At 48.4% G+C, this 27426-nt stretch overlaps 1 protein-coding gene across 1 annotated transcript in view; it reads right to left on the reverse strand.

Annotated features, from left to right (window-relative positions):
• The window catches only part of LOC306822698 (dedicator of cytokinesis protein 3-like), a 101903-nt gene that overhangs the window by 59861 nt on the left and 14616 nt on the right, over positions 1–27426 (reverse strand). Inside the window, exons 2-5 of the mRNA XM_079341865.1 lie at positions 21628–21711; positions 15613–15653; positions 5247–5302; positions 104–200 (exon numbers count right to left, since the gene is read on the reverse strand). Coding sequence (XP_079197991.1) covers positions 104–200; positions 5247–5302; positions 15613–15653; positions 21628–21711 — 278 coding nt within the window. The remainder of the gene's footprint in view (positions 1–103; positions 201–5246; positions 5303–15612; positions 15654–21627; positions 21712–27426) is intronic.

Here is a 27426-nt window from a genome sequence, read left to right on the forward strand (position 1 = left end):
CCTGTGAACATGACTCGCTGTGACGGGACACGGGTCCTTCGAGTTACTCCATCTGTTCGGCTTGGCTTGTTCGCATGAGATGGTGATGTAAGAAAGTACTCACCACATAGAGCTGCTTCCACAGCAAGGCCCACTCCTGCAGCGTCGACGTCACCTCGGTGACGATGGGGTCTTCGAGGGGCACCACGGTCTCATGAGGCCTGTGAGGGGAACACACACACACACACACTGTTTACTCACGGACACTGAGTTTAATCACTGTTAACAAGTGACGTTACACTTGAAGACGCAGAGAGCAGCGTGTCGAGCTCACAAACACACGAGACACTCATTAAAGCGTTGACCCCGTCTGACACCAAAGACCTCGCTGCATTGTGCGGCTTTACGTACAGTTAGACTTCAACAACAGTGAATTACAGTGAATTGTGTTCAGGCATGTCAGAGTGACAGTCCCCTGCACCACAGAAGAAGAACGGCCCGTCTTCAACGACCCCACAATGAGCTTGTTAAACAAACTCGGGCGCAGTCCGCTCGAGTGTCTGCCTCACAGATGTCAGGACCTTTGATGTGTCGTTCATCTCAACAAATGTTCACTCTCAAAAAGACACCCGGGAACTGAGAATCCCTTCCACGGCTCTCATGTTTAATTTGAAAGTTGAACATTTATTCGAACCTGTTCCCACAGTAAGTCCAGGAGCGCAGTGTGATCCAGCAGGGGGCGCTCTCAGTGTAACGTGACCACAGCGTGCACTCTTGACCTCAGTAAATAAAGACAGTGATGTTGAGGCAAAAGTAACGGGGGGGGCGGTGGGCTCGTCTCTCTGCAGGCAGCAGCACGTCGCTTCAGAGAAGAGAGAGACAGACAATCTAATATTTGTGTTTACCGCTGAGCTGAGCACGATCTAAACCACAGACTGTAAATATGAACGTCTGAAGCCTGAGTGTCCTCCCCTCTGTGTCCCTGCAGTCCCCTGTGTGTCCCTGCAGGGGGCGCTGCAGTCCCCTGTGTGTCCCTGCAGGGGGCGCTGGAGTCCCATGGATGGTGGTCTCTGTGCTGGAAATGCTGTCTCAGCCTAACTTTGAGTCAAGCTAACGACAGTCAAGCTAACGACAGGCTGATGACAGTCCAGCTAACGACAGGCTGATGACAGTCAAGCTAACGACAGGCTGATGACAGTCAAGCTAACGACAGGCTGATGACAGTCAAGCTAACGACAGGCTGATGACAGTCAAGCTAACGACAGGCTGATGACAGTCAAGCTAACGACAGGCTGATGACAGTCAAGCTAACGACAGGCTGATGACAGTCAAGCTAACGACAGGCTGATGACAGTCAAGCTAACGACAGTCTGGTGACAGTCAAGCTAACGACAGGCTGAGAGCTGGAGCTGAGGCGGGTTTTAAGCCTCCCACCTGTCAATCAAATCAGCTGTGCACCAAACTATGAAATCATGTGTTGATCCTAAAATCCAAACATCCTCGGTCCAGCGTGTGCTCATGTTGAAAATAACTCAGACCGGTTTGTTTTTTTGACTCAGGCAGTAAACATGTTTATTTATGTTGCATGTTAATGTGACTTCCTGTGTTCCTGCAGTCTGCCTCTAGTGGACACTCGACAAACTGCACTTCAGCATCGGCTTCATTTCTCAAGACTGGAGGATGCTGCTTGCTGCAAACCCACAAATATTTCAATAAGTAACAAACACTTGAATGTTTGTGTGTAAGGTGAAGCTCTCGTCAGACGGTGTGAGGACTTTTATGAGCACAACGATGTTTCTGGCGAATAATATAAACAAACAAGACGTTCCTATTAGAATCTGTGCACATTATGGATACGGTGAAATGAAGTGACATGTTTGTGTCAGTGTGGAGCGGGGAGGTCGACTGTGTAACGTGTCCTTTTGTATTCATCAACAAAGATAACAATGAAATCCCTCCCTGTTTGTCGTAGTAACACGAGCTCATTGTTATGAGACCTTTCTCTCGTTACGATGGGATCAGGACTCAGAGGGGACTCGAGCGCGCTCGGTGAGGGTTCGATCCAGGAAGCTCCCCCTTTCTGCAGCCCCGGACAAACACGCACAGCAGCAGCAAATACAAGAAGCTTCTTCCTGTGCAGTGAGTAATCTGAACCCTCCTCCTGTTTTCAGACTAAAAACTGCTGTAACACCTGAAGACAAGACCTCAGCTCATCCCCGCCTTAGAAATCACTGTTCATCCTCCGCCCCCCGTCTTTACAGACTTTGGAACATCGGGGAGTTGTTCGCTAAAATTGAAAGCTGAGTCACTCAGCCCTGCAGTCAGGAATAATGGAGTACCACACACACACACACACACATCTCTCTTTGACTCTCCCTATTCTTCCCTTTCTCTCCCTCCCTCCATCTCATAACTGATTAATTAATAAAAGCAGTGTGCCAGATAAGCCGATCTCCCCGCTGAGCTGTCGCTGCCGGCCGCCTGGTGATTTCACCCACATTAGTTACACTTGTTTCTGTCACGCTTCTCCTCCTCTTTTCCTCTGTTCTACTTTTCACTCCAGCTAATCCTCCCCTCCTTTTTCCCCCCTCCCTCATTCACTTTTCTCTTTGTCCTGGCACATTTCCATCATCCCTCTCACTCGGCAGCTCTTCCTCTTCTCCAGGTCCTCCCCCCCCTCCATCAACTCTTTTTTTTCCCCACTCTCCTCCATCGTGCATTATTTCGCCTCCTGCACTCTTATCTCTCCGGCTCTCATTCCTCTTCCTCCTTCACCTCACCTGACTTCTCTCTCACATTCTGCCTCCATATTCCCTGCATGCACGCACCTCCTTCTCTTATCTCTCTCTCTCTGAGTGTCTCTCTGCCCCACGCTCACTTTTCAGTCCTCCATCAGTCTAAAGATACCCTCCCTCCCTCCATCCCAATATTTATACATCTACAAGCCAACATGCTGTCAGAGCTGAGATCCATCAAACTCCACATGACGGCGTCAGCCGGCGGGTCAGGTGCAGGACTGTCTCGTTAGAGTGTGTTCATCAACACGTGCTCACGCTGAGCTTCCAGTAAACCGACTGTACCGCACAAACAAGAGGCTGCGAGCCCGACGCTCAGCTGACGGGTGAACACATGCAGCAACAACAGCTTACAAACATCGAGCTGTAGACGCTAGCTGAGTCATAGTCGTGCAAAACCAACGCAGCAGTTGCACTCAGAGCCCTTCGGGGGGCGCCAAAGGGGACGAAACTGAATTCCTATTGTTGCCTTAATGTGAGGAGGAAGACGTCTTTAAAGAGTGAACTGTGACATGTTTAGTTCAGTAATCGTTGGGAAGCCGTACGTTTCTAAAGGACACACAAACTGCAGCGCGCGCTCGAGCATCAGTTAGACAAAGAAGTTCACCTCCGTGGTGCAGAGGCTTTCCTTATGCTGCTCGCCTGCATTAGAGGACGTCCCCCCTGAGTCGGGCTGACACGGCACAGTTAAAGTCATCTCAGGTGGCGGCGCTCACTGGAGCTTCTAATCCGGCCTCAGGGAACCAACCGGAGACGTTTATTCAGCGTGAGACGTTAAGAGGAGGAGAACATGCAGGACTTCACTCCATGTTCTGAAGACATCTTCTATAAACTTGTTTTGTTTGTGACAGCATGTGTGTGTGTGTGTGTGTGTGTGTGTGTGTGTGTGCTGATTTGTTTGTCTGTGTGGGTGTGAGCTGCAGTGCGGGGGAGCTGTTTTCTGATATTTATAAATGTCAGCTCTGAGAGTGTTTATCCTGCAGAGAAGCAGTCGGCTGGCGAGGCCGCCCGACATCCTGACGCAGCGTTCAAGCTGAACACCTGCGTTCTCCTGACGTTTCAAATCAACACATTCAAACACATGCTGCACTTAGAGACGAGGACGGACATGTCTCTGAACATGACAGGCTGTGTGTTTGGAAGTTTAAAAACCAATCAGATCAGAGAGAAGACAGCTTTATGAGAGAGTCTGCCCCTCGGTTAAATAAACGTCAAATAAATCACAGCTGCAGGAACAGAGTCAGTTTAAAGAGTGGGTCAGTCACTCTGACAGAATGCAGATGTAAATCCTCTCATTTAGTGAGAGGAGGGGGCGGAGCCAGACAGCTCTCTGTGATGATTAGACTGCAGTACTCATTTTAAACACTAGGGGCAGAGCTACAGACTGCTCCTTTAAGAAGCTGAAAAACAGAGTTAATATTTGACTTTGACAGTTTAAATGGTTGAACATTAGTCTTTAAGGTCTGATTTGAAAGAAGCTTTATTTTCATAATAAGCTGAAGTGTTTGATGAGCTGGTGGTGAAACATGTTGAATTCTGGACATGACAGACTGCTCCTTTAAACTTAAACCTTTAATTTAGCTCCATTCTGTCCCAACACAGTAAACAAGAGCAATGAAGCCTGAACACTTTCTCAGCGACACACACACACACACACACACACACACACACACACTGTATTTATACATGGTATTTAGTCTATGTGAGCTGGTGCAGCAGCCGTCCGCTCTCTGTGCATGAACACGTCTCTGTTTGGCCTGCAGGGCCTCTTCAAACAGCCGAGCAGTCACTAATTCCAATTAATTTACTCTGCCTGCCTTTAATTAAAACACTCTTATGCAAATGGAGTCACGCTCCGTAACTCCGATTCATCGTAAGTTAGCAGAAACAGGAAAGGCTTCTCCGTCGGTTATGCAAATGTATTAAAATATGTACTCTTGAACTTGGAAGAGAATCAGGAACGAGGAGGTTCATACTTTATTTAGAGAGAATGGGACTCAAAAAAACAACAACTGATCCCAACAGAAAACAGGAATTAATCAAAGTAGCTCCTAAACGGCTTCAGCTCCGAGAGGAGACGAAGCCTCGGAGCTGTGACAAATAAAGACGTGATCTGGTGTGTGTGCGAGCTTCAAAGCTCCTCAGCCTGCGTTGTGAGACGGTCCAATCAGAGCGTGCAGAGGGTTCAGCACAGCGAGGAATGTTTGAGAGCGGGTTTAAAGTTCTCTATGGCAGCTCTACATCACAGAGACGCTGCACAGGTCGAAATGGATCTGGATCCTTTCCATCTCTGAGGCCAGGGCAGCACGTGTGTGTGTGTGTGTGTGTGTGTGTGTGTGTGTGTTCGTGTGTGTAAGAGGCTCTGTGAACAGCTTAGTAACTTCCCCGCCAGCAGGGGGAGCTGTGACCACCTTCTGTCACATACAAACATGAAGACTAAAAGCAGAGGAAGTTGTGGACTGGTGAACTCACCCTCGGTTGGTCACGACGGCTTTCTTCAGGTGGACGTATCCGGCCGGGAAAACTCCCTGCAGAGAGAGAGAGACAGAGAGAGGACAACCTCCTTTACAAAGAGCAACAAACACAGATCACACATCACAAACATCTCTTTTTGATCCTGACTCCACTCAGTCTCAGATGGTTCTGCTCACTTTCACAGCCTGCAGAGTCTCATTAAAAGAAACCAGAACAAACAAACAAACAGCATCTAGATTATGACACTCCAGCCAGACCCCCAAAAACACGACTACATAAATACATCAGATGTGTCAATAGATAAAAGATGATCTGAGTCTGCAGGAACTGACCTCCAGTCTATTAGAACAGTCACCACTACGTACTTCCTGGCACGGCCATGGCGGCCGAACGTAAGCTCGCTATGTTTGGGTTGGAGATGATGATATTGGGCAGCAGTTTAAAAAGTGGACACGTCGCTGGACTCACGGCCGCTGAGTCAAAGCCGAGGACGGGATGTTTGGCCTGTCACACAGTAGATGTGATGAATCAGTTCTTCGTCTTCCTCAGAGACTGATATCATGACGCTACTCAGAGGACCAATCACATCATTTCTGGAAGAGGTGCACGTCAGGCGGCGGATGAAGGAGGATCAGCTCCACGTGGATCCACAGCGTCTGAGTCGTGTAACTCTGACTGAAACATCAGTGATTTATTAACTCGATGCCCAACATGGACTCTCAAAATCCACTCATGGACAGTTTGACTTAAAAAACAACTCTGTAAGCTGTTCGCCATCCAAACGAGACGCCTGAGTCTGATTGTGTTCAGAGACAAACCACCTGATAAGCTCCTGAGCTCTCCCGTCACGCCGCCACACACGGGTCAGGAGAGCTCCAGCTTTCACAGACGTGACGCTCTGGGCCTCAGAGGTGCACTGTTCAATTATTCATGGAGGCGAGGCTGAAGGTTACACTGATGCTGCTTTAACACGCAGGCTGCTTTGAATATGATGCACATTAGAGATGAAGCAGAAACACAGGTAACACAGATCTCCAGGTGGGGAGGGAGTCTGTGCCCCAGGTGAGACTGACACGAGCTGTGGGGAGTGACCGAAGGAAAGGCATCGTGCGGGGAGTCTCCTGGACTCCTGTGAGAGAGAGAGAGGGGGCGGAGCTCTGAGGTAGAGCTGCTGCTCGCTCACATCGAAAGGAGTCCGCTGAGGTGGTTGGAGCATCTGATCAGGATCCGACTGCACGCCTCCCTGGGAGGAGACTCCAGAGTTATAAATCCATCCTGGCGTTGGGACGCCTCGGATTCCCCCGAGTGGAGCTGGAAAACGACCCGACGTCAGCGAGCTGAAGAAGACGGATGATTTGTGGATTTCTGTAAATGTTACTGGAGCAACGATACATCAGATGAAGTTCATCACCTTTATATTTCTACACCTGTTTGTTTCAGCTTCAGTGTGGTGTTTACTGTAAACCTTGGTCTGGAGTGGTTTGGGCTCTGCGGTGATAAATAAGAGGAGGGAAAGCCTAATGAGCTGCAGTGTTTCTGGAGATTTATGATGTTTGGATCATAACAAACAGAGTGTTCAGGCCTGAGGAGGCACTTTATTAAAAACCTGTTTGCTCTTCAACATGTGTCCGTCTCATGAGCTGCTCCTGAAATCCTCCGGAGCCGTTCACAGCTGCACCTCACAGGGAGGAGGTCTGACGACGCTGCTCGCCGACTTGCTCGAGCCTTCTGACATTTTTTTTAAATTACTTTATTTCTCCTTTAAAGTTGCACGAGCAGCAGATGTGAGACGCTGTGTTCACCGCAGGTCTCTGACAGGCCAATCAGTGACTCTGCAGCAGGCGGCGCTCCTGGTGCGAGAACACGCCGCGCGGCTCCGCGGGCGCTTTGGCTGCTCGACTATTAAAAGTTAGCATCATGTGAATATTTCAGCAGCTCTCCCTGCTTTACCTTAAACACTTTATACTCTGCCTCCGACGTGGAAGTAATCAGGCCGTTAGAGATACACAATCCTCGCAGCTCCAGAGAGCGGGGAGAGATTTTATGGAAATGGTGAGAAAAAAAAAAAAAGAAATGTTGAATTAGCAAAACGAAGCGTCAGCTGCAGGAGTCCACCGAGGGGTTTCATCTCTATATGCTGCTGCATGTTTGAGAGAGCAAACTGAATCTGTTTAAAGGCTGGCTGTGTGTGTGTGTGTGTGTGTGTGTGTGCTCAGCTTCACTTCTGTAGGCTACATGCTGTGTGAGTGTTAGTATCTATTTATGTTTGTCTCAGACAGTCTGAAGAAATGTGTTATCAAGCATTCGATAAGTGTGTGTGTGTGTGTGTGTGTGCCTCTCTGTAGTGTAAAGCCTGCAGAGGTCAGAGGTGAATAATAATCTAACACTTCAGCTGTTGACTGTGACGCGCTCTGCATCGTCTGTCTGAAGGCTGTTAGGGCCAAACATCCCATAATACTATGCGGTGGGACAGTGAGAGTTGGTGGTTGTGAAGCAGACAGAGAGTGTGTGGAGGACGTAAGGGGAGCAGAATAATGATGCTGAGTAGAGATTGTGTGAACAGGTGGAGTCTGGTCCCCCCCCCAGCATCTGAAATCACCATGGCAACAGTAGGCAAGGCCTTTTAATCTGTCTCCCCCTCCTATCATGAAACAAACTCTGACAGGAATATGGCTGTGTGTGTGTGTGTAGGTGTGTGTGTGTGTGTGTGTGTGTAGGTGTGTGTGTGTGTGTGTGTGTAGGTGTGTGCGCGTGTGTGTAGGTGTGTGTAGGTGTGTGTGTGTGTGAGAGAGATTAAAATTAACTTCTACAACGACAACGTATCACGACAGCCAGGATGATCTATAAAGCATTGAGACTATTTATTATTCTTAAAAGATCAGAGCTGCATGTAGACCAGGTAGTGTAGAGTACATCACACACACACACACACACACACACACACACACACACACACACACACACACACACACCTGCACACACAGCACATCTTGTTCCTGTCTCTGTAGTTTAGCTGTGACACTGAAAGGTTGTTAACAGGTCAGTGCACTCTGAACACCTCGGGCTCTGAAGCTGCTGGGATCAAAGAGTGTGTGTGTGTGTGTGTGTGTGTGTGTGTGTGTGTGTGTGTGTGCTGTTCCTAATTTAGCTGATGGTGTTGAAGCAGGATTTCAGAGAAAAGGTCGGCTCGTTAGAGGAGAGAGACACGGAGACAAAAGACGATTCTAGAAGAAGAGAGACACAGGAGGATACTAAAAAGTCATCAACCCACAAACAACCGTCGGGTCTCCCCGCTCTGCTCGCTGCACGCCACCTTGATCTGACCTGTGTATAAAGGGCCTTCAGGGGACCAATCACGGCTCCTCAGCTGAGACAGATAGAGCGTGTCAAAGAGGAGGAGACGAGACAGAGACACACAGACTTCTTTACTGATGGACTGAAACACAAACAGACGTCTCATAATGCTTTATTGTCCGCCGGCTCTATTGTCCAATCACGTGTCAGCAGGATTGTGTGTAAATGAGATGGAAACAATATTGGCTTCATTTATGAGCACAAACAGCATCATGGGACGCCGCACAGAGTGAACGCTGTGACCTTATTCCTCCAGTTATTAGATCACTGCTGGTTTCTATCATGAACTCCAAAACTTCAGGACTCACTCAAATGAGTTACTGACATTATCAAAGGTCAAAGGTCAAACTGAAGTGTTAAAAGCTCAGGTTGTGTTCAGCAGTTAAAGGAACATGAAGTTATAAAACATGAAGTTGAAGTGTTTGCAAGCCTCCTCCTGCGGCGTGTGGGCGGAGAACGTTTAGTGGTGAGGTCACATGTCATTAACACGCTTACACCTCGCCGTGCTCGCCGTGCATCAGATATCAGACGGAGCGCGAAGGTTCAGAAGTCGTGGTGAAACACGAGCGCAGAGTGAAGTGTTTTAATGTTGAAGTTTTACTCTTCACACACTCGGCTGCGTCTGACCTCTGACCTCCGTGGGAGGAACTGATCGAGGCTCATCGGTTATGAACACACACACACACACACACACGGGGGGGGGGGGGGGGGTCAGAGAGTCAAGTGAAGCAGAGACTTGTAGAGTGAAACACACCTCTCTCTCTCTGTTGATGCTCTGAAAGTGTTGTTGTCACGTTAGCTTACAGAACCAGCAGGAGGAGAGGAAGACGATACGACGTCGAGCAGGGCGCACGCACAAACCGTGTCCACATGAAAGACTCACATGAACGACGACCAACTCGACCACTGAGCCACAGCCGGCCACACTGACTGACACGTCACACAGCGTCTCCTCGTGAAAACTTCCCGGGGAGTGATCACGAGCCAATCGTGGATGAAGCATTTCTGTAAGGAGAAGAAAAGCACCGTCTCCATGACAACGGGCGTCGGGCGCTGTATGACCGACACTGCTCCGTCACTTTTTCCCCCAATCAGACGACGAGTAAAGAGGACGTCGGTGCGAGACACGATCCGCAGGCGCTCGGAGCGGCCGCACAAACACGTGGAAGAGCGTCATCTCCTCGTGGTCGCCTGCTGCACGAACGCTCTCTACTCATGGACAACGACTGGTGCTCAGACACAAACACGAGGTCAATATGATCAATATGTTCATGTGACATCCAATCAGAGGCCTGCCTTCAGTTTCCTCCTTCACTTCCTGTTTTTTTTGTGTTTCACTTCCCTGGTCGCCTTCCTTCCTTCCTTCCTTCCTTCCTTCCTTTCTTTCTTTCTTTCTTTCTTTCTTTCTTCCTTCCTTCCTTCCTTCCTTCCTTCCTTCCTTCCTTCCTTCCTTCCTTCCTTCCTTCCTTCCTTCCTTCCTTTCTTCCTTCCTTCCTTCCTTCCTTCCTTCCTTTCTTCCTTCCTTCCTTCCTTCCTTCCTTTCTTCCTTCCTTCCTTCCTTCCTTCCTTCCTTCCTTCCTTCCGTGTGATTCTGACGTGCAGCGTCACTGCTCGGTAATTTCTCGCCGTGGCGCCGAGTGATAAAGTAAGGACGTCCTTCTTTGTTTCTGTTCTTCAACGTTGGGCTTCTTCCTGAAGACGTGTTGTGGTCGTGTCTGAGCGCTGCGGTCATGTGACCAGATCACAGCTGATGTTCATTTCAGCGTTTCTGCAGAATCTGAGAGCGAGGAGCCAAACTGTGCTGATCCAGGATTCAATGGACGATGACCCTGACTAATGCACACTGAGCACTGACACAAGGGCTTCTATGTGTGTGTGTGTGTGTGTGTGTGTGTGTGTGTGTGTATGTGTCCCTTTCCTTCTGATACTCTGATTGGTCAAAATCAGCTTGAAGGTGATTGGACACGCCGCCGCTGCCACGAAACTCAGTCAACAGCGATAGAGATATCCTGGCTAACTCTGGTGTGTCTGTGTGTGTGTCTGTGTGTGTGTGTGTGTGTGTGTGTGTCTGTGTGTGTGTGTGTGTGTGTGTGTCTGGCAGCGTAAATCAGCAGTCACCTCACACACAAAAGTAACGCCCTTCACTGCCCTGCTGCAGAAAGTTCATCAGTGACACACACACACACACACACACACACACACACACACACACACACACACTGCTGTATGACTCTAAACAGAAACATGTGCTTTAAATGTAAAGGTCACTAAAGGTCAGTGAAGACGTGGTCAGCTGATCCGTTTAAAGATCAGCAGCGTCACATCAAGTTTGAGTCATGATGAGCTTCTGAACTCAGAGACACAGCGAACTTTACCAACACGCATCTAATCAGCTGATATCTGTATCTGTTCTCCAGATGTTCCTGAGCAGATGTTGAGACCGAGGCTCTCACTCTGCTGCAGGACTCACCAGGCTCCAGCTCGTGAAGTGTGCTCAGGTACGGGATGGATGGTGTGGTGTGAGACCGTGAGCTGCAGAGGGATCTCACGTTCAGAGCAGAGAGACTGAAAAGATTCACAGTAAACATTTTTAACTTGTTCACCTTTAAAGGCTTCTGCACGTCTGACAGAATAACACGACCTTTGATAACGCATGGAGCCAAAGTCAGCTGGCTCCTGCCCAGATCGGATCTCACACGCCGATGCTCTCGCTGACACTCGTGTTAATGTGGATGCCGATGAAGCTCACAGAGTGGAGTTTTCAGCTGGAGACGAGTCGCTGTGTTTCCTGAGGGAGACACAGCGATTCGTTTCGACCAGCGAGCTCTTTGTGGAAGACCCAGGTGATTAGGGTGGAACTAACAGGATTGGGCTGCTGCCTCGCTGCTGGGAGAGGGAGGCAGCACACACACACACACACACACACACACACGACATAAGGCATGCAAACAGAAGAGAGCAACTATGGCATGCAATTGTTTCTCACAGATGCATCTGCCTGTATTTATTTTGAACTGCGGACACGCTCTGCACAGACTCGTGAGCTCGAGAAAAACAAAAATCTATATAAACACAAATTCATTCATTAAAATATCTAAATATCAAAGTGAAATAAGAAGATTTGACTCTTTTATTACTACAAGAACAAACTCTGCCGTTAAAGGTTCAATCTGTACATGAAGGTTTTTAAATGATGACGTTCTCTCTCTCTCTCTCCCCACACGGCCGTTTTGGACGCCCCTGGGTTTGCCAGATATGAGAGCAGTTATCAGGTGAACAGGTGTTGCAGCGATGGAAGCGGGCAGTGGAACTGCTTCAGATAGAAGTGATTGTACCCGAGCTAAAAAGCCTCTGCATGTTTCTAATAAGCTCCAGCAGCAGAAAGCTGCTCAAACTAGGATCAATGTTGGAGATGAAACATGGAGAGAGGTTAGAACGCAGAAAGCTTTACAGACCCATGCAGAGCTGGCTAAACACTGAAGCTACAGTGTCCACCACATGCAGAGCTGGCTAAACACTGAAGCTACACTGTCCACCACATGCAGAGCTGGCTAAACACTGAAGCTACAGTGTCCACCACATGCAGAGCTGGCTAAACACTGAAGCTACAGTGTCCACCACATGCAGAGCTGGCTAAACACTGAAGCTACAGTGTCCACCACATGCAGAGCTGGCTAAACACTGAAGCTACAGTGTCCACCACATGCAGAGCTGGCTAAACACTGAAGCTACAGTGTCCACCACATGCAGAGCTGGCTAAACACTGAAGCTACAGTGTCCACCACATGCTGACCTGTGTGAGAGGAGGGGGCGGAGCCAGACAGCTCTCTGTGATGATTAGAGTTTAGACTGCAGTACACATTTCAAACACTAGGGGCAGAGTGACATACTGCTCCTTTAAATCAGTTGTGACTTCAGTATAAAGACATTTGGGCTGAATTTTTACTTTATGTTTTTCTCTACAGTCCTTTAGTTTCATGGATGTTTTGGGGTTTTCTTTTATATCCTGCTGTTGTTTTGTTTTGTTTGCACTAATGATGAATGATGAGTTTCCTCTCAATCTGTGCAGCACATCAACAGAGTGAAGCTCTCACATACACACTCCATATAATCTCCGTCATTCACATTTCCCCTGAAGCTACCACAGCTGTTGTAAGCCTATTTCAGTTTGGGGTTTAGAGAAGACTTTTACTCCTGTAAAGGATCATCTTTGCAGACTTGATCAGGTGTTTAAAATCTAACATCCCAGTTCTTTATCGGGGCTCCTCGGAGGATTCTTTAACGTGGAGTTCACGGCCTCCTGCTGCTGAGTTCCTCCTCTTCAGAGAGAGTCTGAGTCGAGAGAGGAGACTTTGATCCGTCTGAAGCAGAATAATGATTGGAGTCAAGATTTAACACATCAAGGTTTTAAATCCTGACTTGTCTGTTTGAGTCTTTAGCTCGTCTGTTGAAATAAAGGGAAAGAGAGCTGCTGTAAGTCAGGAGGCGGGGTCACGTCGAGGCTGTTGAGTACCATTACACGGCGCCCGCCATCAAAACATCCCCCCCCCGTACAGTGTGTGTGGATGGAGACATGAGCTAATCACACCTATTTGTTTTTTTGAAGCAGGCTGTAAACATGTTCATGTCTGCTGTAAAAACAGGCTTTTTGAATGGGTGTGTATGTGACTTCCTGTGCTGCTGCAGCCAGCCTCTAGTGGACACTCCAGGACATAAACACACTGAAAGTTTGATACCAGTACGGCTCTCTCTCTCTCTCTCTCTGCTATTTGATTTGCATGAGGAAACCTTAGCAGCGACTTTTCTCTTCTTCTATTATCCCCGCTGTGCTGCATCCCATTGACCTTGCTGTAACCTACAGAAATGAGTGGCAGCATGCCGCCTACAGCCGAGCTGTTATGTTAGTCCACTATAAGTCAGGCTGTTCTCTGGAGGGGCCGCCTTGGAAGCTCTCAACAAGACTCACTTACAAGCCATCTTCTTTTTTTTCTTTCCTGAGTCGACCTTCACCCTGTGTGTGTGTGTGTGTGTGTGTGTGTGTGTGTACCTGCAGGATGTAAGATGAGAACGTCTTTCTTTCACAGACCTGCTCTGTGTTAGACAGCCCACCCTTACTCACAGAGCAGCAGCTCACATGCTCTCTCAGAGATTTATTCACACACTGCCACCATCTTTAGTATTCAAACAATCGTGCTTGAAGAATCACACTTCACAGAGGTCAAACAGAGCCGCGATAATTCGAGGATGAATTGATTAAAAGAAACTTACAAGGAGTCAGGAGCATTTTTGTGTGTAAACAGAACATTCAAACGTGGCCCCTCCCACAGAAGCCCCGCCCCCTGCAGGGCGTAGTGGGTATGTTTACTGCTTGTAGCTACACTGCAAGCTAACGCACGCTAGCACAAGCTAACTGCCGCGGTTTGTCACCTCCCTGTCCAACAGGAAGTAGACCCTCGTTTTGTGACGAGCTTTATCTGCGGTGCAATAGCCCCGCCCATCATATTCACGATGTGTCCGATCGCTGAGTTGTATCCACTCCTAGCTCGCCTGCTGCGCTGTCATTGGCTGGAGGAAACACACCAGCTCCGCCCCAAAACGTCCAGAGTCAACCAGAACCAATCAGAGCAGTAAAATCCAGTCAGAGGACAGAGGCTCTGCAGACACTGTACAGAGGCCCAGAAGGGACAAAAGGAGCGGTTTCACTTTAAGAGAAGACTGAGTTTGCTGACTCTGTTATTAATAGTACAACATTCAGTAACTTTATTTATTGTTTTTATCACAAACCTCAAACACCTTTCTGCTTCAGTTATGTCAGGAATTTCCTGCATTTTATCATTTTGTATATCAAAATATACAGAAAGTTTGCACATCCTTATCATAACACTGGAAGGTGACGATTGGTCTGAGCTGATGATCTCTCTAGTGTTCGTACTAGAACTTTCTGCAACACACAAAGCCAAGCAGAGAAACACACCGGTGCCTTCTAGAAATAGTAAAGCTAGACAGAAAAGCCTCTTAGAGACCAGCGGAGCAGGATGCAGCAGAGACGAATCTCACAGAGGGACAACGAGACAAAACACTGAAAAGGGTCTTTTTTTGAATTTTATATTAAAAGACTAAAAAGCCAGAAGCCTGTTAGCTTGTGATCCAGACATGGTGCTTTTAAAAATAGAGAGATGTATATAGAGCTGTGATTGTGACTCATATCTAGCACAGGGTCAGGATGCAAACTAAACACACCGCAGCATCTGAAAAGCTAACGTCCCATCGTGCTCTCTAAAAGCACAGACATATTAAGAATCCTTCTCTTCTTATTCAAACCTAAACAGTCCAAAGTTGTTTCCACTAAAAGCTTTTTTTAACCCCTTCCTTTCCCTCCTCCACATCCACATCTGTTCTGTGCTCGCTGCTGACAAGCGTCCTTCACAGGATGTTCACAAACTGGAGACAAAGCTGTGCTAATAACCGTTAGCCTGCACTCATTAAAGCAGCTCCATGATGCTTATCCACATTTAAATACTGTGATATAATGTATATGTATGTCCACACTCAACCTCTTTAGTTAGCTGGTAGCTTCAGTCAACTGTGTCCTGCATTGTTGTGTTAGCATGCTAATGTTAGCGCTCTTTAGTTAGCTAGTAGCTTCAGTCACAGCGAGGGCCACATTAATTTAATTCTCAGTGCCGAGGGGCCAAACTGTAGGATACAAAAACGATTATATGTCTCAAATTTAACTAAAAAGAAATAAATTGACCCGAGGGCCACGGTGAGGGTTGATGGACGCCGCATGTGTTTACATCTGAGTCAGACCAACAGACCAGGTTCTTTTCTACTCTACCGCTATGGCATAAAGTTTATCGGCCCTCGGGGCCCCTTATCGACCTGGGGCCCCTCTGTTGCCTGCCTGTTAAACTCTGAGTAAAAGATAAAGAAACCCATTCATCAAGGAGACTGAGGTAACGAGAGTCTCCTTGACAAGATGAGAAGTCAAAGAGTCTGTGTGTCTTACCTTGACATTTGGTTTCCTGGTAGAGAATCCTCGGTACCATCCTGAAAGAAAAAACACAAACACGAGTGAGTCAGACCGACGATTCAGCGAAGACATGAAAACAGTGATGAGTCAGCAGCCTGACTGAGAGTGCGAGGACACTTCCCCATGAGAAGATCTTTATTTACAGGAGGACAAAAAGCTGAACCGCATCGTACTGATGAGCGGAGACGTTCAGCAGCAGGACAAAAGAGACGATAACCTGGGTTTGAGTTCAGGTTTGGAAGGAGAGACAGAAATGTCCTCAGGAGCCGGTGGAGCGTTTAGAGGAGCGGAGTGATCAGGGGTTCTTGTCATGAGTTGAAGTCTTCCGACAGATTGTTTGGATCCAGAGTGTTACAGTCATGTGACCTGGTCGAGATCAACGCACAGACTCATTTCTCACGAATCAAAGTTTCGATTTGTCCTTTTTTTCCACCAGGCCTCCACCTGTGATGAGGCCTCCACCTGTGAGGGGGGCCTCCACCTGTGATGGGGCCTCCACCTGTGAGGGGGGCCTCCACCTGTGATGGGGCCTCCACCTGTGATGAGGCCTCCACCTGTGAGGGGGGCCTCCACCTGTGATGGGGCCTCCACCTGTGATGAGGCCTCCACCTGTGAGGGGGGCCTCCACCTGTGATGGGGCCTCCACCTGTGATGAGGCCTCCACCTGTGAGGGAGGCCTCCACCTGTGATGGGGCCTCCACCTGTGAGGGAGGCCTCCACCTGTGATGAGGCCTCCACCTGTGATGAGGCCTCCACCTGTGATGAGGCCTTCACCTGTGAGGGGCCTCCACCTGTGATGAGGCCTCCACCTGTGAGGGGCCTCCACCTGTGATGAGGCCTCCACCTGTGATGAGGCCTCCACCTGTGAGGGGCCTCCACCTGTGAGGGGCCCTCTTATATCGGGGATGTGATGACAGTTGCCACATGGACGAACACTCAGACTTGTTGAGCGGCCCTCCAGTGAAACCTTCTGATCCTGAGATCTGTTGACAGAGTACGAAGAGCCGCCTGCAGCAGAGACGTCCTCTCAGACTGTGGGGACGTCTTCTGTCTGTAAATAAAAACAAATGTGTCTCCTGCTCGAGGGGACGGCTGTCTGTTCTTTTCTTCTGAAGTAAATATAAACCTACAACTCCTGTCATGATCTGTTGACTCTCTGCTCTCTGAACATTCATCTGATCCTCCTGCACAAATCACCAGCTCCACTTCTCAGCTGTTCTGCATAATCTGATTTGAATATGGGGACAGCGAGTTAATTGGCTGGTTAATTAATAACCAATCAAGGCTCATTCATCAGCCGGGTTTTCGATGGCGTTGTTTACTCCCCAGTCTCTCATCTAAATGGAAATCAGAGCGGAGCAGAGGCCGCCGTGTGCGAGGACGACGGAGTGTGTTTCAACATCTTTGAGAGGAAATCACAGCCAGAGGAGCGAGAGCGTCGCCGCGCGTGTGTTTGGATGATCATCAGGTGCTCGTTCGACGAGCGCACAGGTGCATGTTTGGCCCTCGTTTGCTTCGCTGTCACTCAGCGTTCCTCTCACGATGAGTAATCTCCTCGCCTGCCGCTTCCCAACGACTCACTAAGAGGTTATTAGAATAATCATTTTGCACTGTTGTCATAATAATTCATAATTATCATCTCTGCAAAATCGTCTGTGAGTGAAGGGCAGAACTGAAGGAGGCCCTTTAACGCTGCTTCACTCTGAACTCATTACGAAGCCGGCGCTAAGCAGCAGATACAGGTTTCCATCAGAGCACCCGATCCGTCTTCATGTTCCCGAGGAGCTCACCTTCGGCTCGCTGATGAAGAGGCTAACGGCCTGCTGATGCACTCAGAGGGTATTTTATGACTATCATGTGAGGAGTGCAGCCGAGGTACCAGGATGTCTGACTTCTTTTGTCTCTGTTGTTGTTTGGAAATGCTTTAACGGGTGTTGGGACCTAAATGCAGCACACCCACATCATGCTCTTTAATTGACATGTAGCTCAGCAGACTTCAGCAGAGTGTAAAGGTTCTGTGGGGAAGCAAAGTGAGGACGTGGTCAGGTAGGCAGAAGGAAAGCAATCTGTAGTAAACAATCAAACAGAGGACAAGTCAGAGACAAAGTCAGGTGACCAGTCCAACGGTGAACACTGGAAACCTTAACATGACTTAACTGAAGGTGGGAAGCAGAGTGGAGTGGGCGTGGCTTATGAGGTGGGTGTGGCTAATGAGGTGGGCGTGGCTGATGGGATGGGCGTGGCTGATGAAGTGTGTGGCTGATGAGGTGGGCGTGGATGATGAGGTAGGCATGGCTGATGAGGTGGGCGTGTCAGATGAGGTGGGTGTGGCTAATGAGGTGGGCGTGGCTGGTGGATGGGCGTGGCTGATGAAGTGTGTGGCTGATGAGGTGGGCGTGTCAGATGAGGTGGGTGTGTCAGATGAGCTGGGTGTGAGCCAGGGGAGTGAGCGTGGCTTATGAGGTGGGTGTGGCAGGTGGGGTGGGCGTGGCTTGTAGTCAGAGCAGAGTGACGGCAGGTGAGCCGGTCTCACTGCCCTTTTCAGGCACCACCTACAGCTTATAAAATATTTTATAGGATGAAGAAGAAAGTTTTTACGTCCTCCCCCCTCAACGGTTTGAAGCCGAGGAGATTTAGAAGTGGGTCGACCACAGAGACACTTTGAAGTGGGAGGGTGTATAATAAATACACACAGGGGAACCGATCTAAAGCTCGTGTCTTCTTCTCTCGTCTTTGTTGTAGTGAAGACGCGTCGCAGAGTTCTTAATCTTCTGTAGCTCATCATTCATTTGATTTTTTGTTTTAGAGCATGACGTGGCATCTCGTGTGAATAAAACACAGGAACACAGTGTCGATGTGAGAGACTGAATCACAGTCAGAGAAAGATAAAAACAAACTCGTCCTGTTTACAACAACACGATGTCGTGTCTGCTCTTCTCTCTTGTTCCACACCTGACTGTGTATTTCCCTCCTGGACGTCCACAGCTCTCGGGGACAGATTTGTTCCAGCTGAAAAAAAAAGCCTCTCCAGAATAATGAGCTGAGGTCCTTCAGTAATGCTGACAGTGCTAAGGCTCCAAATCTCAGACTTTAAATTGCTGCCACCGCCTTAATCGAAGTCTAATGCATTCTCAAGTGTTATGACTGTAATCTATATTTTCCAAATGGAGCTCTGGGATTGCATTCCTGCAGGCCGGCCGTCATCTTCCCATCACTGTCATTACAGGCGTTGAGTTTCTGTCTGGGGACGATCACTTGGCATTAGTGCAGGCAGAGAAAGGCTCGACACAGCGCGGCAGGGAGAGCTCATTTAGGGAACGATTTGCATCTTGAAAGCTGAACCGAACTTCCTGAATAGAAACTCTGCAGCTGAGCAATAACCACGACACACAGACTCACACCAGGACGAGGCCAGGACTTAAAGATCTCAATATTAAATAACATTCACAGTTCTCCTAAAGGGAAGCTGCTCCGATCAGACAGGCGAGAGAGAAAGTGTTCATGTGCAGAGAGCGAAAACAAAGAGGGGCTTCTTTCTCTCACTTTGGGCCTTGAAGGAGTTTCGGAGTGACGAGCTGTACAGACTCCGCCTCCTTTCAAACCCTGGTGGTTGGATAGTGTCAGAGGCGCCGCTTGTCAACAGGCATGTCAGGCGACTGCTTTGGGCCCCTGAGCAATAGGAGGCCCCCAAAGCAGTGGCCCTTAAACAGGCACAACAGACGGTAGGAGAGCGGGCCCATCTGACAACAGTGAGGAGGCCCAGACTCCAGAACCATCCCGGGCCTGTGTTAGAGAACCTGACAACACGCGAGTCAACGTTGTGAATAGAAACCTGATGATGCAGGCGGGGGCCGAGCTAGGTAGCATCTTTTTTTATCGGAGCGCCAGCTTGTTGTTTAATTGTTTTTAAAACTTTTGGAGTGTGTTTGTGCTCAGAGCCCTGAGGATGAAAATCGTTCAGCTCTTCAGAAAGGCGCCGTCGATGTCGAGGGCGGACTTTTCCGGAGTGTGTGATATCAGCTGTATTTTTGCGGATCGTATCTGGTACCCACATCCTCTTTCCTTCGTGTCTGCTGCGTCTCAAACAGTCGTAACACGTCGTAAAAAGTGACGTTGGTCATACAGCGGACTGTTGCCATAGAAACAGGACGGCTGAGCAGCACACAGCCAGCGCTGTAATACCGTATCTCCCCGTGTTGGCCGCTCTGCTGGGCGGTCACACAGAGACACTGTGGCGTCACACTGATGGAAGCTTCCTGCACAGCTGTGGCTAATGAAGCCCAGACTCTCATTATCTGGAAACACACACACACACACACACACACACACACACACACACACACACACACACACACACACACAGCTGCTGACTTCTGTGAGCCGCACAGGAACAACAGTGGGAGTGAGCTGATAATAAGTGGTGCGTGTGCAGCCATGATGGAAACACTCGCTGTGTGAAGAACACGTGGAACCTGCTGCAACGTCTCCTCATTTTACAGATTTATATTTTATAACAAGCATCAGCTGATTTGATTCCTTTTAGTCAAACTTTTATCTCTTGAATTATGAATCTGTGTTATTGGTGATTTGAAGATTCATGCATGTTGTTCTAGTGATGCACTTGGTTCTGCATCCTACTGGACCTGGGTGGGTGACACATTTTCATATGCTTTCTCATTAATGTCAGCAGACTTTTTTGTCAATCCATACTTTTATTTTTATTCTTTATATTTTTTAAATCTCTACTGTGAGTGAACAGCGTGGCTTTGTTTGTGATTCTTCTGTGCGTCCAGCACGTGTTGAAAAATTGACCATAAAGGGGTCGCCGGTGGCGCAGCGGCAGTGCGCGCGACCCCATGCATTGAGGCTCAGTCCTCACGCGCAGGCGGCCCGGGTTCGCATCCGGCCTGTGGCCCATCTCCCGCATGTCTCTCCCCACTCGCTCTCCCTGATTTCCGACTCTATCCACTGTCCTCCCTCTATAATAAGGGCATAAAAGCCAAAAACAAATCTTTAAAAAAAAAAAAAAAAAAAAAAATTTGACCATAAAGACGACTTTGACTTTTGAGCATATGAAACATACAACGAAGCAGTCAGAGATACGAGCGCAACACTCAAAAACTCAAAACTCCTGTTTGAAACTTTGGACCGGCTTGTTGCTCCTCCCACCAGCAGCAGCCTGCAGCGATCACCTGACCAATCCTCACCTGTCTCTGGACCATCCAATCACAGACCAGCACAGGGTCCACCTCTCACTTATTCTGATTCACGTTCAGATATTTGGTCGAGCGCATGAAGTCCTCAACTTGCCCCCTTGATGTGGAGACCATGTGGTCCTCTGTCTATTTTAAAAACAGCTCTGATCCAACCACTCTGGAAAACGACCCGTCTTCCTCTCAGGGGTTGAAGCGAGCAGGTATCTTAAAGGCACAGTGTGTCGTGTTGAAGCTCTCTGACTGCACAACAATCAGGAGCGGCTCCTGGAGCCTGCGAGGGGATCCCCCTCCCTGAGTCGAGCTTTTAATGCTGCAGTAACTGCGGCTCTGTGACGCTAATGAAGGCTTTTTAAAAGTCGCTCTGAAAATGTGACGACAGGTTTTATGTCTGACGGGTTTCAGCTGCGCTTAACATTGTTATTGTTCTAACTCTTTCTCCAGTATGGGATGGATGTTAGCTTAGCACTGTTCGCAACCACTCAAAGTGTGATCCAGCTTTAATCCAAATGCAGCACATCTCGAGCTAACAGAGCAGGAAGCGAGTGTTTGCATTAGACGGCACTTCCCTCCTCTCTTTAATTCTGGTCTGTATTTTTTGTTTGAACACGTCATCGAAGAGAGAAAGCCTTTGAGTCACAGTAATCTGCAGCCCTGAAAGGATGTTTTTACACTGATGCTCTGGTGCTGCTGATACAATGATCAAGGACACGGCTGCTGAATCAAACATCCACCCACACGCCACCTCATGCAGGTATTCATCAGGTGCTCTTCTTACCTTCAAATTTCTCCAGAATCTGAACCGTCTCTCCCACCTCCAGAGCCAGGCCCTGAGTCACCGAGCCACGGAAGTTACAGATCACTGCGGAGAGAGAAACGCAGAGGAAGAGATGAGACGACGTTGATTAGACTTTATGAAAACCTGAAAAACTTAAAGGTCACACGTCACGCCAAATCCTCTCCTCCATCTTCCTCTAACATGTCTGTCTCCAAACCCCCCGATGATGAGAAAAGTCCATCCTCTCCGTCTTCTGCCTGCTCCACTGTTCAGAAAATGTGTGCTCAAACAGGCCGTTTGGAGATGTTCCCTTCATGACATCACAAAGGGCAGTAGCCCCTCCCCCAGGTGGGTGACCCTCCCACAGCTAGGTGTTTGTTCTGCCCTCTGAGTCTGCCTTCTCACCGTAAACAATAGGACATGGAGCCAGAAAGCAGCGAGTACACCCGAGCCCTTCCAGAGAGGGGGCGTGGTCAGACACAGCTCATTTACATATTTAAAGCTACAGACACAGAAACAGCCTGTTCTGAGCAGGGCTGAAATAGAGGGGTTTATAGACATGATCAAATACAGGATCAGAGTGGATTTACAACAACACACTTCACACACATGTTGAAGAGGAGCTCTGACACTGATTGAAACTGAAGAAGAGGAGATCAACATGAACATTTTATGAACACTTATATGAAACTCAATAAATAATCATATTTGAAGATTTAATTATGCACAGAGATCCAACAGTGAGCTTCTGTCATGTGCAGATCACAAACAACACGAGTGCCAAAGCGATGGCCTCATCTGTTTTCGTCCACGCCGCCCCGTCTGTCTCGTGACAGTGGCGTGACGTTACATCACCACAGCCTGGCTGTGCAGCATGCAGGCACAGTGCGTGTTAGTAAACCTGATGACTGACACAGAGCTCTCAGTCTGCTGCTGAAATCACTGCGCTAAATATACTTCACTTGAGCTGAGCTGCACTTCTTCTTGACCCCGGAATATAAACCAGGCAGGAGCAAAACATTCAGTGAAAGACAGAAAACCAGCTGTTAAAGGAGGAGGGGGGGGGGGGGTCACGCTCTGATTCAGCAGCAGGAGAAGAAGAAGAAGAAGGGGGGGCGACAGAGAGTCCTTTTAAATCTCATTCCCTTCTTTGAGCTGACTCCTTGTACCTTTTATATCTCTGTGGTTTGTTTTATTTTCAGGTTTGCTCTGTACAGAAACCAAGTATCCTCTGTTAGACCTTAAAGCCTGTTCATATTTATATGTGTTCATGTTGAATGCAGACAGGGGTGGAACTCTGTATAAGCCTTATTTGGCTTCGTTCCCCTCCATGCACTCGTCTCTCTGTGCTAAATAAACAAATCAAATCTTTCAGTCTTTGATGGCTCGTGCAGCAAAGAGCTGAGTTTACGTTCATACCCAGGGCGTCTTTATCAAACAGAGAGAGAAAAGTATCACGGTACCAGAGCAAGTGTTTAAGATGCTCAGAGTGCCTGTGTGATCAGCAGCTGCACGCGTTGCTTCACAGGCCGATCCTGATCTCGCTCCTCCACTTGGCGTGAAGTCAGAGATAAAAGACGTCAGGCCCTTTTCGTCTGATCTGTGATGGTGTCCAGAAACAGAAACACAGACGGGTCTGAAGGGGGGGGGAGTGTTGGGATGTGAGCTCTGCTTGTGTTTGGAGGCCGTACGTCTGATGTCACTGCACTTTATCCGAGCTTGTTACTTCATCACTCAGTCTGTGCGAATCGACCTTGGAGACAAAGCAAACTTTATGAGCGAAACCGATCACGCCGCTCAAGGCCTCGTGACAGACGCCGTCTCTGTCCTCGCTGTTTGTCTCCGTCTTTATTTAGAGAGTTTGGCTCCAACTGTTGCTCTGCTTCGTTTTCAAATCCAGACAAATCCCAGCTCTGATTGACGTGCGATGTTTGGAACATCCTGGTGGCGTTCACTCGCTCTCTGTGCTCACTCCTCGCCATAAAACACGTCTGACACGTTTACAGAATTTATTCCTGCCTAAAGATGCAGGATGAGTCAGTTCCAGCCTCTATGTGCCTTTAAATGTGATTATATAAGACACCATGATAAATAAACACAGCATGTGAGGAATCCAACGTTACATTTAGAATTACAAAAGTGAGATAAAAAAAAAAAGAGCACGCTCGCCATAAACTCAGGACGGCGTGCAGTTAGTGCTCGTCTTCATCAGAGCAGGTCAGCGTGCTGATTCAGCAGGTAAGAGGGCGGCTTTCACTCTGCTGCAGGATTCACACACACACACACACACACACACACACACACACACACACACACACACACACACACACACACACACACACACACACACACACACACACACACACACACAGGGACCACCTCGAGGCAGGATCTTTCACATCTGTATCTGTCGGTCATCGCCTGCACGCCACTGTCACCGCCATCACTCAGTCTCTCTGTCACTGTTATGCTCCGGCTCTCCATTAATAACCCCCCCCCCCCCCCCCCCCGCCCGCTGTCTCATCTCCATCACTGTGGCGTTGTCTCTTTGTCATCTGTTTGACGAGCGTGTCAGCCTGGTCTCACGCCGCTGTGCTCTGGGACCAGACGAGAGAGAGAGAGAGAGAGAGAGAGAAAGAAGAGAGAGCGAGAGAGAGAGAGAGAGAGAGAGAGAGAGAGAAAGAAGAGAGAGCGAGAGAGAGAGAGAGAGAGAGAAAGAAGAGAGAGAGAGAGAGAAAGAAGAGAGAGCGAGAGAGAGAGAGAGAGAGAAAGAAGAGAGAGCGAGAGAGAGAGAGAGAGAGAAAGAAGAGAGAGCGAGAGAGAGAGAGAGAGAAAGAAGAGAGAGCGAGAGAGAGAGAGAGAGAGAGAGAGAAAGAAGAGAGAGAGAGAGAAGAGAGAGAGAGAGAGAGAAGAGAGAGCGAGAGAGAGAGAGAGAGAAGCCACATGGAGTCACAGCCCCCCCGACGTGATCTTTGGCTTTCTGATGTTCGTCCATATAAAATGTCAGAATGTGAAGTCTCAGCTTCTCGTCGTCTCTCTGATGACTCATCGGACAAACTTTCAGACAATCACAAATATTTGTGTCGGCTCCGTGACACCTCGTGTCGTTTCAAGCTGTGGATTATCTGTTCACAGTGTTCATTTTATCTGGTCCTAGAAGAACAGCACACACACACACACACACACACACACACACACACAGTCACACACACACACACACACTCACAGGGATTAGCGTCGCTCGGTCTCTCTGGTATTGACATTTCATTTATCCAGCAGATCGGGTCAATAGTCTGACAAATGACTCACATCTGTGGGAGCGTGTGTGTGTGTGTGTGTGTGTGTGTGTGTGTGTGTGTGTGTGTGTGTGTGTGTGTGTGTATGTCTGTGTGTGTGTGTGTGTGTGTGGGAGCGTGTGTGTGTGTGTGTGTGTGTGTGTGTGTGTGTGTGTGTGTGTGTGTGTGTGATATTTAGACAGGATAATTCAGCTTCAGATCTCTGTTTTAATATTTAAGTGCTCCTGAGCGAGTCCTAAATGGAAGAGGGCGTCGAACACGGTTTTAATGGCTGTGAATTATTCAGCGCAGGAACAAAGATGGCCGCACACAGGACGTGTGTGTGTTTTTAACAGAGCTGCTGGAGTGTGTGTGCCGCTGAGGTGCTACGACACACTTCAGACATGAACTCCACGATCTGTTCAAAATAAACAACGTGCATTTCATATCGTCAAGACCACAAGACCCGGGACCGGGACCAGGGACCCAGACCCGAGTGCCCCAGGACCAAGACCGAGACATTTAGAGATCGAGGTTTTCCTTTTAATCACAAGACAGAGACTTTCACAAAGTGCTCTCTACAGACGCGACAGTGATTTGACTAAATGAAACAGTTCTTTCATACGACAACAAAACGTTTGAATTCCCCCCCAAGGACAAATAAAGTTTTTATGAATTGAATTGAACAACAGCCTCTGTGGTTGAGCTCTAAACAGTCCGACTCTCTCGAGTCTTCATGATCAAATCGACATTTCAGAGGAAGAACATTCGATCACAGCCAGAGATGTAGAGAGGTGAGGACTGCTGTTCTCTTCAGGACATAAAACATCAGAGGGGGACGGATGTGTCCCCCCCCCCCGTGGCTTTATAAACTCACTTCATCACTGAGCAAACACTCAACATCATATTCAACACTTGAATCCAGCTTGATGGGTTTTTTTTAAAGTGTTCATGATGAAGTCATTTCACGAGGTTCAATCAAAAGGCATAAAATAAAGCTAATCAATCCACATTTATCAGAAGCTGACGTGTTCTGCTGATCACTCTCACACACACTGTTTCAGATCATGAGGTGAACATATGTCGGTGTAATCCCAGGATGAGCCAGCAGAGGGCGCTAAGCGGCTCGTTCTGTGAATCACGTCTTCAAACCTCTCCCCTGGCAGCCCTGCAGCGTTCTGCTCACTGGCCGGCTTGAAGAAAGCTGGCCAATCAGAAGAGCCCGTTCACGTTGGAATACGTGTCTTAAAGAGACAGACTGAAAGTTCAGACAGCTGCGTGAGTCTCATTATTATCACACACTCGTGTCAGTCGAATGCTAACGTGATTAGCATCCCCATGGTTACGTGCAGAATGATGAACTCTGTGTGCAGGTACGCAGCCGTAAATACACCTGAAGTTCAGAAGACACGATCTGCAGCTGCATGCTTCTGGCTGCAGAAAGAATCAAGATGGCCGCTTCAAAGTAAGAAGCAGAAGGTCCCATGAGTGTGTGGAGCCATGCAGCACACAGAAACATGCAGAGAACTATCACAAGTACACACACATGATTCTCTCTGCTCATGGTAAACAGGAATAATGCACGTCAGCCTGCGTGCTGTTGGATGCATGTTGTGTTCCTGCTTAATGCATCGCATCAGGCCGCTGCTGCAGCAGGCCGCCTGCCTCTCAAACACATGACACACTGTGAGTGGTGTGCTCCGGCTTTAAGGATATCAAAGAAGTGGGAATCCCTGGAGAGTGAGCCGGAGCTGCAGAACCACAGGAAGACTCTGTGTGTGTGTGTGTGTGTGTGTGTGCGTGTGTGATATGCAGGTCTTTAGAGTAAGCCTGAAAGAGGAGATTTGTGTAGACGAGTGCTTCTAGTCCTTCAAGTCGACATTGAAGCTGACAGATTTAGATTGGAGAGTAAATCCCAAACATGAAGGTGATTATTCCCTTTATTTCTCCGTCAGCTTTTCTAAACCTCCTGCAGCTTCGGAGGATCTGAGATGACGCGTGATGGCGACGAGATGAAGCATCCAAACATCAGCAGGTCACGGTCGTTTCTTTTCAACCCAAACGTCTGCGTAGGAATAATCTGAACCTGCGGGTCCATTTATAGGACTGATGTGGTTCTGTGGTTTCTATTTTGATGCAGCAGAAATGTAAGTTCTAAGCACCCACGTTGGAGCATTTGTGCAGGCTTACTGTCTAAACCGCAGACAGTGGTTGGATAGTGGAGAGCGTGGGGAACGACCTGCAGGAACACCAGGCGCCTGGTGGGGGCGACGTTTACCTCCGTGTGCACGGCGCTCAAACTAACCTCTGACCTTCTTTAATTGACCATTCAGAGAACACGTGACATCATTTAGCCTCCAGTCAGACAGAATTCATTTGCTTTTCGCCTTCTTTGTGGGCGGCAGTAGCTCAGTCAGTACGGATTTGTGTTGGAGCCCAGAGGGTCGCCGGTTCAAGTCCCAGTGCGGAAAAAATCTGTACATTGAAAATGTTCTGGTAGCTGGAGAGGTGGTAGTTCACTTCC

Source organism: Symphodus melops, assembly GCF_947650265.1.
Source record: "Symphodus melops genome assembly, chromosome: 4".
NCBI classification, from domain to species: Eukaryota; Metazoa; Chordata; class Actinopteri; order Labriformes; family Labridae; genus Symphodus; species Symphodus melops.